At 37.1% G+C, this 20,496-nt stretch overlaps 1 protein-coding gene across 1 annotated transcript in view; it reads right to left on the bottom strand.

Moving 5' to 3' along the window:
- LOC136612969 (complement C3-like) overlaps positions 1-20,496 on the bottom strand; it is a 108,477-nt gene that overhangs the window by 47,096 nt on the left and 40,885 nt on the right. Inside the window, exons 9-13 of the mRNA XM_066593743.1 lie at positions 20,287-20,407; positions 19,846-19,961; positions 17,305-17,448; positions 1,698-1,910; positions 1,407-1,607 (exon numbers count right to left, since the gene is read on the bottom strand). Coding sequence (XP_066449840.1) covers positions 1,407-1,607; positions 1,698-1,910; positions 17,305-17,448; positions 19,846-19,961; positions 20,287-20,407 — 795 coding nt within the window. The remainder of the gene's footprint in view (positions 1-1,406; positions 1,608-1,697; positions 1,911-17,304; positions 17,449-19,845; positions 19,962-20,286; positions 20,408-20,496) is intronic.

Below are 20,496 nucleotides of genomic sequence, written 5' to 3'. Positions count from 1 at the left end.
GTCCATGCAAAAAAAAGTTATAGGACTCTTACAGAAAAGAGTGTTTTTTGTAAAAAAAAATTTTAAAAGAATAAGTAATTTGGTATCGTCATAATGTAAGAAAAAATGTATCATGTCATTTATGCTACATGAATAACGCTATAAAAAAACCCCCAAAAAAACAATGGGAGAATTGATGAGTTTTCTCTCCGTGCTTTCAAAAAGAATGTATAAAAGTTTTACAACATAGTATTTGTACCCAAAAACGGTATCAAGAAAAGCGTACTGCTTGGCAAATAATAAACAAGCAGTTGTAAGGCTATATCGACGGAAGAATAAAAAAGTTATGGCTTTTGAAAAGTGGAAATAAAAATCCCCAAAAATCATTCCATTATTATGCCCAAAATAGGCCTTAAGGGGTTAATGATTGGGCAGAGTTCTCCTGAAGAACACAGCCCAATCACGGAGAGGTTGTAGCAGTTGTGCTCCCATTAAGTTAGGGCTCTTTCACATGACTGTATGTGTATTCGCGCACATCTGAGTGTAGCGTTTTGTGAAATGAACAATTTTTTTTTGCGCGTGCGTCCGCGTATTATACTGTACTTTATGTGCACACAAGTTATGTTCATTTGCGCACTGCAAAAATATATGCGCCTATTGAAATAGCTAATTAGTCTAATGAGTTCCAGATATGTTCTTTTTCCTAGCATATTGCACATGAATTTGCGCATCCCCATTCCCGTCTACGTGGGGTTTGGGTGCGCATGTGAACGAAACCATTGAAATCAATGACTTCCATTCTCTGCGTATTGTGCGAGCAAGTTTACGATGGCAAATACGCCCATGTGAAGGAGCCCTTACAGCTGCTCCGTCCTCTCGATCGCCTCCCCTCCCTGTACTCTTCTCTGTTTTCTGACACGACTCTGCTGGATCAGACTCCATCTCTTCTGCACTGGTTGCATAGCCATTTTGAAGACTTAAGACAGCCAATGGCTGAAAATGACATCAAGCCTGTTGGCCTATACAAAATGTAATCTCCCTGCCGTACTTCACCTCCTGATTGAGGTTAATTTCCTGCCCTGACTCTCATTTCTTGTGCTATTATTCGGATTCTGACTCTTAAAGGACCCTGATTCTAGCTCTGACCCTTGGTTCAATCTTTTACTTCACTTTAGTCTGATTCTCTGACGCACCCTGACCACTTTCCTGCTGACGATATCTCAGTACCATTTCTGACTACGCTACTACTCCATCAGTCCTACTGCCACCATGACTGTTCTGGGGGGCCACGACCTGGGATGCTGCCTGTAGCAAAGTCCATAGGTCCTTGCAGTGGTTAAAGGTAAAGGCCATGCGATTTGTTGGATTTGAAACATTTCAAACCAACCATAAACCATAGAGTGCCGTCCAACAATGTTGGTCCTTACTTTTTTTATGCAAGAGTTCACCGTGTTCACCCACACCGAATCCGACACAATCTCATTCTCGTTGCCCGGCACGGTATAATAAGCCACAATGCGGAAGGAGGGCATGTATTTTTCAGAGACCACCAGTGACAAAACAGTAAGAGTCTGTTCAGGATCTCGCTTCTGTCGGTCCATTTTTATGAGCTGGCCCTTACTCAAGATCTGAGGAGACAACAGAATATAAACTCACGGCTGTAAACTGAAGAAGATACTGAAGGCACTGATGGTGCAGCTATAATTACTATCCATTACCATATATGTGATAAAACTGAAGCTTTTTTGGATGTTTATGTTCTTGGTCTTCACCACAAATTGAATGGAAAGAGTATCCCCAATACTGACTTTGGCGGATGGGATACCAATATGCAGATAATTCTGTGATCCCTGCTGTGGGGTGTAGGCTGTCACAGCCAACAGGTTGAACGCCTGTCTGTGGGAAGGAACACCTACGGCCTTTGTGCTCATCTAGATGAAATAAAAAATACTACAGTCAATGTGCATAGCACAGATAATATGACAGCTAAAGTACTGCTCCCATTTACAAGAACATAACTACTATAATACTGCCCCTATGTACAAGAATATAACTACAATAATACTGCCCCATATGTACAAGAATATAACTACTATAATACTGCCTCCTATGTACAAGAATATAACTACTATAATACTGCCCCCTATGTACAAGAATATAACTACTATAATACTGTCCCCTATGTAGAAGAATATAACTACTATAATACTGCCCCTATGTACAAAAATATAACTACTATAATACTGCCCCCTATGTACAAGAATATAACTACTATAATACTGCTCCTATGTACAAGAATATAACTACTATAATACTGCCTCCTATGTACAAGGATATAACTACTATAATACTGCCCCCTATGTACAAGAATATAACTACTATAATACTGCCTCCTATGTACAAGGATATAACTACTATAATACAGCCCCCTATGTACAAGGATATAACTACTATAATACTGCTCCCTATGTACAAGAATATAACTACTATAATACTGCTCCCTATGTACAAGAATATAACTACTATAATACTGCCCCCTATGTACAAGAATATAACTACTATAATACTGCCCCCTATGTACAAGAATATAACTACTATAATACTGCCCCCTATGTACAAGAATATAACTACTATAATACTGCCCCCTATGTACAAGAATATAACTACTATAAGGCCTTAGTCACACGGGCGTTTTTTCACGCGATTTGCGCATCGCATGACGGATGCGCATGCGCAAATCGCGTGACCGGCGCCGAAAAATCGGCCCAAAAATCGCCCGAAAATCTGCTCCTAGCCGCGTTTCATTAGAAACGGGCCGGAGCTGTCCAGCGCATTGCATTCAATGGAGCCGGCAATACAGCGGCTCCATTGAATGCAAGCGCTGCGGGCGAGTGTGGGATGAATTGTCGGGAAGGGGTTAAATATATAACCCCTTACCTGCAATGCATCCTTAAATGTGAAAAAATTAAAAAAAAGGATGTACTCACCAGCTCCCGGCAGCTGGAGATCCCGGCGGTCGGCCTGCAGTGGGTGTGAAGGAGGTGTGACTCAGGCTTGCCCCTGATTGGCTCAGCGCTGAGCCAATCAGAAGCAAGTCTCAGTCACACCCATTCATGAATTCATGAATGGGTGTGACTGAGATCAGCCTCTGATTGGCTCAGGCTGAGCCAATCAGGGGCAAGCCTGAGTCACACCTCCTTCACACCCACTGCAGGCCGACCGCCGGGATCTCCAGCTGCCGGGAGCTGGTGAGTACATCCTTTTTTTTTATTTTTTCACATTTAAGGATGCATTGCAGGTAAGGGGTTATATATTTAACCCCTTACCGACAATTCATCCCGCGCACGCCGGCAGCCCATTGCTTTCAATGGAGTCGGCTGTATTGCCGCTCCATTGAATTTAATGGGCAAACATTGTTCTTCTCTGCCACAGCTGTTCCAGCTGTGGCAGAGAAGAATGATTTGTCTTCTGTATGTTCTCAATGGGGTCGGCGCTGCTGCCGCCGGCCCCGTTGAGCGCATATAGAGAAGAGAACAGGAATCGCAGATCGCAGATAGGTGCGATCTGCGATTTCTGTTCTCTAATTTATCGGACGAGCGCATAAAAAGCGCTCATGTGTCCGATACCATTGCAAAGCAATGGTTTTAAAAAGTCGCCGGACGCATGCGCATGCGCAAATCGCGGCAATAAACGCCCGTGTGACTAAGCCCTAATACTGTTCCCTATGTACAAGAATATAACTACGATAATACTGCTCCTCTGTACAAGAATATAACTACTATAATACTGCCCCCTATGTACAAGAATATAACTACTATAATACTGCTCCCTATATACAAGATTATAACTACTATAATACTGCCTCCTATGTACAAGAATATTACTACTATAATACTGCTCCTATGTACAAGAATACTACTACTAAAATACTGCCCCTATGTACAAGAATATAACTACTATAATACTGCCCCTATGTAAAAGATTATAACAACTATAATATTGTCTCCTATGTACAAGAATATAACTAATATAATACTGCCCCCTATGTACAATAATCTAACTACTATAATACTGCCCCTATGTACAAGAATATGACTACTATAATACTGCCTCCTATGTACAAGAATATAACTACTATAATACTGCCCCTATGTACAAGAATATAACTACTATAATACTGCCCCCTATGTACAAGAATATAACTACTATAATACTGCCCCTATGTATAAGAATATGACTACTATAATACTGCCTCCTATGTACAAGAATATAACTACTATAATACTGCCCCTATGTACAAGAATATAACTACTATAATACTGCCCCCTATGTACAAGGATATAACTACTATAATACTGCCCTCTATGTACAAGAATATAACTACGATAATACTGCTCCTCTGTACAAGAATATAACTACTATAATACTGCCCCCTATGTACAAGAATATAACTACTATAATACTGCTCCCTATATACAAGATTATAACTACTATAATACTGCCTCCTATGTACAAGAATATTACTACTATAATACTGCTCCTATGTACAAGAATACTACTGCTAAAATACTGCCCCTATGTACAAGAATATAACTACTATAATACTGCCCCTATGTACAAGATTATAACAACTATAATATTGTCTCCTATGTACAAGAATATAACTAATATAATACTGCCCCCTATGTACAATAATATAACTACTATAATACGGCCTCCTATGTACAAGAATATAACTACTATAATACTGCCCCCTATGTACAAGAATATAACTACTATAATACTGCCCCTATGTACAAGAATATGACTACTATAATACTGCCTCCTATGTACAAGAATATAACTACTATAATACTGCCCCTATGTACAAGAATATAACTACTATAATACTGCCCCCTATGTACAAGAATATAACTACTATAATACTGCCCCTATGTATAAGAATATGACTACTATAATACTGCCTCCTATGTACAAGAATATAACTACTATAATACTGCCCCTATGTACAAGAATATAACTACTATAATACTGCCTCCTATGTACAAGAATATAACTACTATAATACTGCTCCTATGTACAAGAACATAACTACTATAATACAGCCTCCTATGTACATGAATATAACTACAATAATACTGCCCCTATGTACAAGAATATAACTACTATAATACTGCTCCCTATGTACAAGAATATAACTACTATAATACTGCCCTCTATGTACAAGAATATAACTACTATAATACTGCCCCCTATGTACAAGAATATAACTACTATAATACTGCCCCCTATGTACAAGAATATAACTACTATAATACTGCCCCCTATGTACAAGAATATAACTACTATAATACTGCCCCCTATGTACAAGAATATAACTACTATAATACTGCTCCCTATGTACAAGAATATAACTACTATAATACTGCCCCATATGTACAAGAATATAACTACTATAATACTGCCCCCTATGTACAAGAATATAACTACTATAATACTGCCCCCTATGTACAAGAATATAACTACTATAATACTGCCCCCTATGTACAAGAATATAACTGCTATAATACTGCTCCTATGTACAAAAATATAACTACTATAATACTGCCTACTATGTACAAGAATATAACTACTATAATACTGCCCTCTATGTACAAGAATATAGCTACTATAATACTGCCTCCTATGTACAAGAATATAACTACTATAATACTGTTCCCGTGTACAAGAATATAACTACTATAATACTGCCTCCTATGTACAAGAATATAACTACTGTAACACTATCTCCTATGTACAAGAATATAACTACTATAATACGGCCTCCTATGTACAAAAATATAACTACTATAATACTGCCCCCTATGTACAAGAATATAACTACTATAATACTGCTCCTATGTACAAGAATATAACTACTATAATACTGCCCCCTATGTACAAGAATATAACTACTATAATACTGCCCCCTATGTACAAAAATATAACTACTATAATACTGCCCCCTATGTACAAGAATATAACTGCTATAATACTGCCCCCTATGTACAAGAATATAACTACTATAATACTGCCTCCTATGTACAAGAATATAACTACTATAATACTGCCTCCTATGTACAATAATATAAGTACTATAATACTGCCTCCTATGTACAAGAATATAACTACTATAATACTGCCCCCTATGTACAAGAATATGACTACTATAATACTGCCTCCTATGTACAAGCATATAACTACTATAATACTGCCCCTATGTACAAGAATATAACTACTATAATACTGCCCCCTATGTACAAGAATATAACTACTATAATACTGCCTCCTATGTACAAGAATATAACTACTATAATACTGCCTCCTATGTACAAGAATATAACTACTATAATACTGCTCCTATGTACAAGAATATAACTACTATAATACTGCCCCCTATGTACAAAAATATAACTACTATAATACTGCCCCCTATGTACAAGAATATAACTGCTATAATACTGCCCCCTATGTACAAGAATATAACTACTATAATACTGCCTCCTATGTACAAGAATATAACTACTATAATACTGCCCCCTATGTACAAGAATATAACTACTATAATACTGCCTCCTATGTACAAGAATATAACTACTATAATACTGCCCCCTATGTACAAGAATATAACTACTATAATACTGCCCCTATGTACAAGAATATGACTACTATAATACTGCCTCCTATGTACAAGAATATAACTACTATAATACTGCCTCCTATGTACAATAATATAAGTACTATAATACTGCCTCCTATGTACAAGAATATAACTACTATAATACTGCCCCCTATGTACAAGAATATAACTACTATAATACTGCTCCTATGTACAAGAACATAACTACTATAATACAGCCTCCTATGTACATGAATATAACTACTATAATACTGCCCCTATGTACAAGAATATAACTACTATAATACTGCTCCCTATGTACAAGAATATAACTACTATAATACTGCCCTCTATGTACAAGAATATAACTACTATAATACTGCCCCCTATGTACAAGAATATAACTACTATAATACTGCCCCCTATGTACAAGAATATAACTACTATAATACTGCCCCCTATGTACAAGAATATAACTACTATAATACTGCCCCCTATGTACAAGAATATAACTACTATAATACTGCTCCCTATGTACAAGAATATAACTACTATAATACTGCCCCCTATGTACAAGAATATAACTACTATAATACTGCCCCCTATGTACAAGAATATAACTACTATAATACTGCCCCCTATGTACAAGAATATAACTACTATAATACTGCCCCCTATGTACAAGAATATAACTGCTATAATACTGCTCCTATGTACAAAAATATAACTACTATAATACTGCCTACTATGTACAAGAATATAACTACTATAATACTGCCCTCTATGTACAAGAATATAGCTACTATAATACTGCCTCCTATGTACAAGAATATAACTACTATAATACTGTTCCCGTGTACAAGAATATAACTACTATAATACTGCCTCCTATGTACAAGAATATAACTACTGTAATACTATCTCCTATGTACAAGAATATAACTACTATAATACGGCCTCCTATGTACAAAAATATAACTACTATAATACTGCCCCCTATGTACAAAAATATAACTACTATAATACTGCTCCTATGTACAAGAATATAACTACTATAATACTGCCCCCTATGTACAAGAATATAACTGCTATAATACTGCCCCCTATGTACAAAAATATAACTACTATAATACTGCCCCCTATGTACAAGAATATAACTGCTATAATACTGCCCCCTATGTACAAGAATATAACTACTATAATACTGCCTCCTATGTACAAGAATATAACTACTATAATACTGCCTCCTATGTACAATAATATAAGTACTATAATACTGCCTCCTATGTACAAGAATATAACTACTATAATACTGCCCCCTATGTACAAGAATATAACTACTATAATACTGCCCCTATGTACAAGAATATGACTACTATAATACTGCCTCCTATGTACAAGCATATAACTACTATAATACTGCCCCTATGTACAAGAATATAACTACTATAATACTGCCCCCTATGTACAAGAATATAACTACTATAATACTGCCTCCTATGTACAAGAATATAACTACTATAATACTGCCTCCTATGTACAAGAATATAACTACTATAATACTGCTCCTATGTACAAGAATATAACTACTATAATACTGCCCCCTATGTACAAAAATATAACTACTATAATACTGCCCCCTATGTACAAGAATATAACTGCTATAATACTGCCCCCTATGTACAAGAATATAACTACTATAATACTGCCTCCTATGTACAAGAATATAACTACTATAATACTGCCTCCTATGTACAATAATATAAGTACTATAATACTGCCTCCTATGTACAAGAATATAACTACTATAATACTGCCCCCTATGTACAAGAATATAACTACTATAATAGTGCCCCTATGTACAAGAATATGACTACTATAATACTGCCTCCTATGTACAAGAATATAACTACTATAATACTGCCCCCTATGTACAATAATATAACTACTATAATACTGCCCCTATGTACAAGAATATGACTACTATAATACTGCCTCCTATGTACAAGAATATAACTACTATAATACTGCCCCTATGTACAAGAATATAACTACTATAATACTGCCTCCTATGTACAAGAATATAACTACTATAATACTGCCCCCCATGTACAAGAATATAACTGCTATAATACTGCCTCCTATGTACAAGAATATAACTACTATAATACTGACCCCCATGTACAAGAATATAACTACTATAATACTGCCTCCTATGTACAAGAATATAACTACTATAATACTGCCCCCTATGTACAAGAATATAACTACTATAATACTGCCCCCTATGTACAAGAATATAACTACTATAATACTGCCCCTATGTACAAAAATATAACTACTATAATACTGCCCCCTATGTACAAGAATATAACTACTATAATACGGCCTCCTATGTACAAGAATATAACTACTATAATACTGCCTCCTATGTACAAGAATATAACTACTATAATACTGCCCCCTATGTACAAGAATATAACTACTATTATACTGCCCCCTATGTACAAGAATATAACTACTATAATACTGCCCCTATGTACAAAAATATAACTACTATAATACTGCCCCCTATGTACAAGAATATAACTACTATAATACGGCCTCCTATGTACAAGAATATAACTACTATAATACTGCCTCCTATGTACAAGAATATAACTACTATAATACTGCCCCTATGTACAAAAATATAACTACTATAATACTGCCCCCTATGTACAAGAATATAACTACTATAATACGGCCTCCTATGTACAAGAATATAACTACTATAATACTGCCCCTTATGTACAAGAATATAACTGCTATAATACTGCCCCCTATGTACAAGAATATAACTACTATAATACTGCCTCCTATGTACAAGAATATAACTACTATAATACTGCCTCCTATGTACAATAATATAAGTACTATAATACTGCCTCCTATGTACAAGAATATAACTACTATAATACTGCCCCCTATGTACAAGAATATAACTACTATAATACTGCCCCTATGTACAAGAATATGACTACTATAATACTGCCTCCTATGTACAAGAATATAACTACTATAATACTGCCCCCTATGTACAATAATATAACTACTATAATACTGCCCCTATGTACAAGAATATAACTACTATAATACTGCCCCCCATGTACAAGAATATAACTGCTATAATACTGCCTCCTATGTACAAGAATATAACTACTATAAAACTGACCCCCATGTACAAGAATATAACTACTATAATACTGCCTCCTATGTACAAGAATATAACTACTATAATACTGCCCCCTATGTACAAGAATATAACTACTATAATACTGCCCCCTATGTACAAGAATATAACTACTATAATACTGCCCCTATGTACAAAAATATAACTACTATAATACTGCCCCCTATGTACAAGAATATAAGTACTATAATACTGCCTCCTATGTACAAGAATATAACTACTATAATACTGCCTCCTATGTACAAGAATATAACTACTATAATACTGCCCCCTATGTACAAGAATATAACTACTATAATACTGCCCCTATGTACAAGAATATTACTACTATAATACTGCCTCCTATGTACAAGAATATAACTACTATAATACTGCCCCCTATGTACAATAATATAACTACTATAATACTGCCCCTATGTACAAGAATATTACTACTATAATACTGCCTCCTATGTACAAGAATATAACTACTATAATACTGCCCCTATGTACAAGAATATAACTACTATAATACTGCCTCCTATGTACAAGAATATAACTACTATAATACTGCCCCCCATGTACAAGAATATAACTGCTATAATACTGCCTCCTATGTACAAGAATATAACTACTATTATACTGCCCCCTATGTACAAGAATATAACTACTATAATACTGCCTCCTATGTACAAGAATATAACTACTATAATACTGCCCCCCATGTACAAGAATATAACTGCTATAATACTGCCTCCTATGTACAAGAATATAACTACTATAATACTGACCCCCATGTACAAGAATCTAACTACTATAATACTGCCTCCTATGTACAAGAATATAACTACTATAATACTGCCCCCTATGTACAAGAATATAACTACTATAATACTGCCCCTATGTACAAGAATATGACTACTATAATACTGCCTCCTATGTACAAGAATATAACTACTATAACACTGCCCCCTATGTACAATAATATAACTACTATAATACTGCCTCCTATGTACAAGAATATAACTACTATAATACTGCCCCCCATGTACAAGAATATAACTGCTATAATACTGCCTCCTATGTACAAGAATATAACTACTATAATACTGCCCCCTATGTACAAAGAATATAACTACTATAATACTGCCCCCTATGTACAAGAATATAACTACTATAATACTGCCCCTATGTACAAAAATATAACTACTATAATACTGCCCCCTATGTACAAGAATATAACTACTATAATACTGCCTCCTATGTACAATAATATAAGTACTATAATACTGCCTCCTATGTACAAGAATATAACTACTATAATACTGCCCCCTATGTACAAGAATATAACTACTATAATACTGCCCCTATGTACAAGAATATGACTACTATAATACTGCCTCCTATGTACAAGAATATAACTACTATAATACTGCCCCCTATGTACAATAATATAACTACTATAATACTGCCCCTATGTACAAGAATATGACTACTATAATACTGCCTCCTATGTACAAGAATATAACTACTATAATACTGCCCCTATGTACAAGAATATAACTACTATAATACTGCCTCCTATGTACAAGAATATAACTACTATAATACTGCCCCCCATGTACAAGAATATAACTGCTATAATACTGCCTCCTATGTACAAGAATATAACTACTATAATACTGACCCCCATGTACAAGAATATAACTACTATAATACTGCCTCCTATGTACAAGAATATAACTACTATAATACTGCCCCCTATGTACAAGAATATAACTACTATAATACTGCCCCCCTATGTACAAGAATATAACTACTATAATACTGCCCCTATGTACAAAAATATAACTACTATAATACTGCCCCCTATGTACAAGAATATAACTACTATAATACGGCCTCCTATGTACAAGAATATAACTACTATAATACTGCCTCCTATGTACAAGAATATAACTACTATAATACTGCCCCCTATGTACAAGAATATAACTACTATAATACTGCCCCTATGTACAAAAATATAACTACTATAATACTGCCCCTATGTACAAAAATATAACTACTATAATACTGCCCCCTATGTACAAGAATATAACTACTATAATACGGCCTCCTATGTACAAGAATATAACTACTATAATACTGCCTCCTATGTACAAGAATATAACTACTATAATACTGCCCCCTATGTACAAAAATATAACTACTATAATACTGCCCCCTATGTACAAGAATATAACTGCTATAATACTGCCCCCTATGTACAAGAATATAACTACTATAATACTGCCTCCTATGTACAAGAATATAACTACTATAAAACTGCCTCCTATGTACAATAATATAAGTACTATAATACTGCCTCCTATGTACAAGAATATAACTACTATAATACTGCCCCCTATGTACAAGAATATAACTACTATAATACTGCCCCTATGTACAAGAATATGACTACTATAATACTGCCTCCTATGTACAAGCATATAACTACTATAATACTGCCCCTATGTACAAGAATATAACTACTATAATACTGCCCCCTATGTACAAGAATATAACTACTATAATACTGCCTCCTATGTACAAGAATATAACTACTATAATACTGCCTCCTATGTACAAGAATATAACTACTATAATACTGCTCCTATGTACAAGAATATAACTACTATAATACTGCCCCCTATGTACAAAAATATAACTACTATAATACTGCCCCCTATGTACAAGAATATAACTGCTATAATACTGCCCCCTATGTACAAGAATATAACTACTATAATACTGCCTCCTATGTACAAGAATATAACTACTATAATACTGCCTCCTATGTACAATAATATAAGTACTATAATACTGCCTCCTATGTACAAGAATATAACTACTATAATACTGCCCCCTATGTACAAGAATATAACTACTATAATACTGCCCCTATGTACAAGAATATGACTACTATAATACTGCCTCCTATGTACAAGAATATAACTACTATAATACTGCCCCCTATGTACAATAATATAACTACTATAATACTGCCCCTATGTACAAGAATATGACTACTATAATACTGCCTCCTATGTACAAGAATATAACTACTATAATACTGCCCCTATGTACAAGAATATAACTACTATAATACTGCCTCCTATGTACAAGAATATAACTACTATAATACTGACCCCCATGTACAAGAATATAACTGCTATAATACTGCCTCCTATGTACAAGAATATAACTACTATAATACTGACCCCCATGTACAAGAATATAGCTACTATAATACTGCCTCCTATGTACAAGAATATAACTACTATAATACTGCCCCCTATGTACAAGAATATAACTACTATAATACTGCCCCCTATGTACAAGAATATAACTACTATAATACTGCCCCTATGTACAAAAATATAACTACTATAATACTGCCCCCTATGTACAAGAATATAACTACTATAATACGGCCTCCTATGTACAAGAATATAACTACTATAATACTGCCTCCTATGTACAAGAATATAACTACTATAATACTGCCCCCTATGTACAAGAATATAACTACTATAATACTGCCCCTATGTACAAAAATATAACTACTATAATACTGCCCCTATGTACAAAAATATAACTACTATAATACTGCCCCCTATGTACAAGAATATAACTACTATAATACGGCCTCCTATGTACAAGAATATAACTACTATAAGGGCTTAGTCACACGGGCGTTTATTGCCGCGATTTGCGCATGCGCATGCGTCCGGCGACTTTTTAAAACCATTGCTTTGCAATGGTATCGGACACATGAGCGCTTTTTATGCGCTCGTCCGATAAATTAGAGAACAGAAATCGCAGATCGCACCTATCTGCGATCTGCGATTCCTGTTCTCTTCTCTATATGCGCTCAACGGGGCCGGCGGCAGCAGCGCCGACCCCATTGAGAACATACAGAAGACAAATCATTCTTCTCTGCCACAGCTGGAACAGCTGTGGCAGAGAAGAACAATGTTTGCCCATTAAATTCAATGGAGCGGCAATACAGCCGACTCCATTGAAAGCAATGGGCTGCCGGCGTGCGCGGGATGAATTGTCGGTAAGGGGTTAAATATATAACCCCTTACCTGCAATGCATCCTTAAATGTGAAAAAATAAAAAAAAAGGATGTACTCACCAGCTCCCGGCAGCTGGAGATCCCGGCGGTCGGCCTGCAGTGGGTGTGAAGGAGGTGTGACTCAGGCTTGCCCCTGATTGGCTCAGCCTGAGCCAATCAGAGGCTGATCTCAGTCACACCCATTCATGAATTCATGAATGGGTGTGACTGAGACTTGCTTCTGATTGGCTCAGCGCTGAGCCAATCAGGGGCAAGCCTGAGTCACACCTCCTTCACACCCACTGCAGGCCGACCGCCGGGATCTCCAGCTGCCGGGAGCTGGTGAGTACATCCTTTTTTTTAATTTTTTCACATTTAAGGATGCATTGCAGGTAAGGGGTTATATATTTAACCCCTTCCCGACAATTCATCCCACACTCGCCCGCAGCGCTTGCATTCAATGGAGCCGCTGTATTGCCGGCTCCATTGAATGCAATGCGCTGGACAGCTCCGGCCCGTTTCTAATGAAACGCGGCTAGGAGCAGATTTTCGGGCGATTTTTGGGCCGATTTTTCGGCGCCGGTCACGCGATTTGCGCATGCGCATCCGTCATGCGATGCGCAAATCGCGTGAAAAAACGCCCGTGTGACTAAGGCCTTATACTGCCTCCTATGTACAAGAATATAACTACTATAATACTGCCCCCTATGTACAAAAATATAACTACTATAATACTGCCCCCTATGTACAAGAATATAACTGCTATAATACTGCCCCCTATGTACAAGAATATAACTACTATAATACTGCCTCCTATGTACAAGAATATAACTACTATAATACTGCCTCCTATGTACAATAATATAAGTACTATAATACTGCCTCCTATGTACAAGAATATAACTACTATAATACTGCCCCCTATGTACAAGAATATAACTACTATAATACTGCCCCTATGTACAAGAATATGACTACTATAATACTGCCTCCTATGTACAAGCATATAACTACTATAATACTGCCCCTATGTACAAGAATATAACTACTATAATACTGCCCCCTATGTACAAGAATATAACTACTATAATACTGCCTCCTATGTACAAGAATATAACTACTATAATACTGCCTCCTATGTACAAGAATATAACTACTATAATACTGCTCCTATGTACAAGAATATAACTACTATAATACTGCCCCCTATGTACAAAAATATAACTACTATAATACTGCCCCCTATGTACAAGAATATAACTGCTATAATACTGCCCCCTATGTACAAGAATATAACTACTATAATACTGCCTCCTATGTACAAGAATATAACTACTATAATACTGCCTCCTATGTACAATAATATAAGTACTATAATACTGCCTCCTATGTACAAGAATATAACTACTATAATACTGCCCCCTATGTACAAGAATATAACTACTATAATACTGCCCCTATGTACAAGAATATGACTACTATAATACTGCCTCCTATGTACAAGAATATAACTACTATAATACTGCCCCCTATGTACAATAATATAACTACTATAATACTGCCCCTATGTACAAGAATATGACTACTATAATACTGCCTCCTATGTACAAGAATATAACTACTATAATACTGCCCCTATGTACAAGAATATAACTACTATAATACTGCCTCCTATGTACAAGAATATAACTACTATAATACTGCCCCCCATGTACAAGAATATAACTGCTATAATACTGCCTCCTATGTACAAGAATATAACTACTATAATACTGACCCCCATGTACAAGAATATAACTACTATAATACTGCCTCCTATGTACAAGAATATAACTACTATAATACTGCCCCCTATGTACAAGAATATAACTACTATAATACTGCCCCCTATGTACAAGAATATAACTGCTATAATACTGCCCCCTATGTACAAGAATATAACTACTATAATACTGCCTCCTATGTACAAGAATATAACTACTATAATACTGCCTCCTATGTACAATAATATAAGTACTATAATACTGCCTCCTATGTACAAGAATATAACTACTATAATACTGCCCCCTATGTACAAGAATATAACTACTATAATACTGCCCCTATGTACAAGAATATGACTACTATAATACTGCCTCCTATGTACAAGCATAAAACTACTATAATACTGCCCCTATGTACAAGAATATAACTACTATAATACTGCCCCCTATGTACAAGAATATAACTACTATAATACTGCCTCCTATGTACAAGAATATAACTACTATAATACTGCCTCCTATGTACAAGAATATAACTACTATAATACTGCTCCTATGTACAAGAATATAACTACTATAATACTGCCCCCTATGTACAAAAATATAACTACTATAATACTGCCCCCTATGTACAAGAATATAACTGCTATAATACTGCCCCCTATGTACAAGAATATAACTACTATAATACTGCCTCCTATGTACAAGAATATAACTACTATAATACTGCCTCCTATGTACAATAATATAAGTACTATAATACTGCCTCCTATGTACAAGAATATAACTACTATAATACTGCCCCCTATGTACAAGAATATAACTACTATAATACTGCCCCTATGTACAAGAATATGACTACTATAATACTGCCTCCTATGTACAAGAATATAACTACTATAATACTGCCCCCTATGTACAATAATATAACTACTATAATACTGCCCCTATGTACAAGAATATGACTACTATAATACTGCCTCCTATGTACAAGAATATAACTACTATAATACTGCCCCTATGTACAAGAATATAACTACTATAATACTGCCTCCTATGTACAAGAATATAACTACTATAATACTGCCTCCTATGTACAAGAATATAACTACTATAATACTGCCCCCCATGTACAAGAATATAACTGCTATAATACTGCCTCCTATGTACAAGAATATAACTACTATAATACTGACCCCCATGTACAAGAATATAACTACTATAATACTGCCTCCTATGTACAAGAATATAACTACTATAATACTGCCCCCTATGTACAAGAATATAACTACTATAATACTGCCCCCTATGTACAAGAATATAACTACTATAATACTGCCCCTATGTACAAAAATATAACTACTATAATACTGCCCCCTATGTACAAGAATATAACTACTATAATACGGCCTCCTATGTACAAGAATATAACTACTATAATACTGCCTCCTATGTACAAGAATATAACTACTATAATACTGCCCCCTATGTACAAGAATATAACTACTATTATACTGCCCCCTATGTATGTGAATATGAATGGTTAGTACACTGATTCTCTATGACAATGAGCTGTTGTTCAGTCACTTACGTAAACTTGCATCTCTTGGATGTTTGGATCGGTATTAATGATGAGCTGAGTTTCTCCGTCTGCGTTGGTTGTTGCACAGTTGTTGTCCGTTGTACAGATCTCTATATCTGATGCTGAGGACCCGTCTGCGTTCTGCAGTAAGAGCTGGATAAAGAGTAAACATGGATGACTACTTTACAGGCTGTAATTACTCTCCTAATGGGCCCTTCAGAAGGAGACAACAGGCACATTTACATTATTGTTGGGGCAATGGCTGCCCACGTTGGACATCTTCTGCCTATATGTCCTGTTAGGTGATACGGATATCTTAAAATTAATTTCATTTCTTGCTCTTGAGGACCTGGCACAATAACAACTTCAGTGGGTTCCCAGTATCACTACCGTGTGAAGTGTGAGCATCCTCCTAGCTGTTCTGGTGAACATTGGATGAAGCTTTCCTTGTTGGACAACCCTTGTAATAAACCCCTCTCATATAAAGGCATCATGTCATACGGAATCTTCTGCACATAACTGCCTATACTCCTAACTCACTGGTGGATGGAGTCTGTTATATACCTGCAAGGTGAAGGAAGCAAAAGTGCTTGGGGGGACTTTGAGAAGTCCATCTTTAAGACTAACACTGCTTGATCCCCAAAGATATGTGGAGGACTTTGTGTCACCAGTTACTGTGAACACATTCTCACTTAGATAGGCCGCCTGCAGACGGGTGAGTCGGATCCGGCGGCGAGGATTCTCGCCGCTGGACCCGACCCGAGCGCCTGCAGGGACCAGCACGTACTCACCCGCGCCCGCGGCTCCGGCTGTTCGATGTGCCGGCTTGCCGGGCAGCCGGCGCATGTGCAGACCGGAGCCGGCGGCGGGTGAGTGACGTTTCTGTGCGAGGCTCTGCGAGTCCCGCACAGAAATAAGACATGCCGCGGTTTGTTTTCCAAACCGTGGCCGTCTGCATAGGATTGCGTTTGTTAACGCAATCCTATGCAGGCTTCCAGCGGCGGAAATTCTGTAGGAAATCCCGCCGCGGAATTTCCGCTCGTGTGCAGGCGCCTATATACAGTAAAACCTCTACTGGCACTGACATCTACTAAGGTCGATAACATAGTGATAACGCTGAGGACAGATAATGATGTCACCTGCAGTCCTATGTAACAGCACTTACACTGGTTGGGGGGTATTTAGAGCACTTACACTGGTTGGGGGATATTTAGAGCACTTACACTGGTTGGGGGGGGCAACCGAGCACACTTGCACTGGTTGGGGGGGATATAGAGCACTTACACTGGTTAGGGGGGGGGACCGAGCACTTACACTGGTTGGGGGGGGGGGGGAATAGAGCACTTACACTGGTTAGGGGGGGGGACCGAGCACTTACACTGGTTGGGGGGGGGGGGGGGAATAGAGCACTTACACTGGTTAGGGCTCCAGACTTCTTAAGTTTGTGGCCAGCTCAAGCAGTGCAATGACATCACCGCTTTATACTGCCAGCGTCAGGCTCCGGGCAGAGGACAAATACCTACTAGTTGCTCTCCATGAAAATTGCTGTTCGATGAGTTTTATTTTTTTTAATTGGCCCAACAAGGACACTATCTGTATATGGGGATATTATTTGTATACAGGGGTACAATGGGAGCACTATTACTATATAGGGGGCATTATTACTATATGGGGCACCATTATATGGCAGCACAATGGGCACACTGTTACTATATGGGAACATTATTACTGCATTAGTGCACATTGGAAGCACTATTACAATATGGGGGCACAATGAGAGCACTGTTACTTTATGGGGAACACATTGGGGTTAATATTATTATTTCAGTGCACAACAGGGGCATAGTTAACATATGGGGCTACTATTACTATATGAGAACACAATGAGGGTACTATTACTATATGGGTGCACTATTATTATAAGGGAGCACAATTATGGAGACATTTTTACTAAGTGGGGCACTATGAGAGCGCTATTACTATATGGGGCACAATGGACGTACTATTACTATATGGAGCCACAACGGGGCACAAGAGTCTGACTATTAATATATGGAGATACTATTACTTTATTGGGGTATTATTATATATTATATGAGGGCACTAGTACTGTATGGGGGCACAATGGACGTACTATTACTATATGGAGCCACAACGGGGCACAAGAGTGTGACTATTAATATATGGAGGTACTATTACTTTATTGGGGTATTATTATATATTATATGAGGGCGCTAGTACTGTATGGGGGCATATAGTACTATATATATTCTATATGGGGCAAAATGGAGGCACTATTACAATATGAGGGTGCAACAAGTGCACTATCACTATATGTGGGCACTAAAACTGTTTGGGGCACAAATGAGACACTTTTACTGTATGGGGGGCACAATAAAAGCACTATTTATGTATAGGAACACTGGAGGTACTATTAGTGTATGGGAGCACAATGGGGATACTATGGCTGTATGGCGGCACAAACGGGACGGGGGTGACCTTCAGGTCCAAGATTTGCCCTGCAGTTACCCATCTGGATGATACACTTACATTTGCTATGTAGGGTAGGCCAGGCTTGAAATATTTGGAGGTCTTGGTGAAAAGCAGTTTGAATGCCTTCTTCACTACAGGAATGTCCGACCTCTCAGCCACTACCAAGTCACTGCCTGTAAGAAACACGTCATGATATAATTATCCTGGTTTTGTAGTCGAATGATTCTGACTTGATATCGGTGATGGAGTTTGTTCAATACTTGTAAGCAGGGGTGGGGATGGGTGTGCATGGGCGGAGCATCTGCAAGCCACTCTCATTTGGCCAGGATATTTAGCTAGGGCAATGAAATAAACCATTGCCTTGAGTGAGAAACACTTAGCTACGACTAAGAAGTAAGGGTTGCAGCCCTCTTGGTCAACCTAGTCCTCCTTAATACTAGTATTTCTGCTGTGCTTTTTTCTCTTAAAGACACATGAGCCCCCAACTCCTCTCCATACCTGCATTTGTTAACACCGTGACAGTGACATAGAGCGACTTTCCAAGGAGGATTTCAATATGCGGGTACCTAGTGGTGATCATGTAACGATGCAGCATTGCTTGTGCTTTTCCACCGGTCATCTGTAAGGACAATAATACATTGCTTTCTTGGAGACAAACACAACTACCATGAGAATTTTTCAAGCCCCCTTAGAAACACCCATCTTGGG

Source organism: Eleutherodactylus coqui, chromosome 2, assembly GCF_035609145.1.
Source record: "Eleutherodactylus coqui strain aEleCoq1 chromosome 2, aEleCoq1.hap1, whole genome shotgun sequence".
Lineage (NCBI taxonomy): Eukaryota > Metazoa > Chordata > Amphibia > Anura > Eleutherodactylidae > Eleutherodactylus > Eleutherodactylus coqui.
This window is presented reverse-complemented; position numbering and strand designations above follow the sequence as displayed.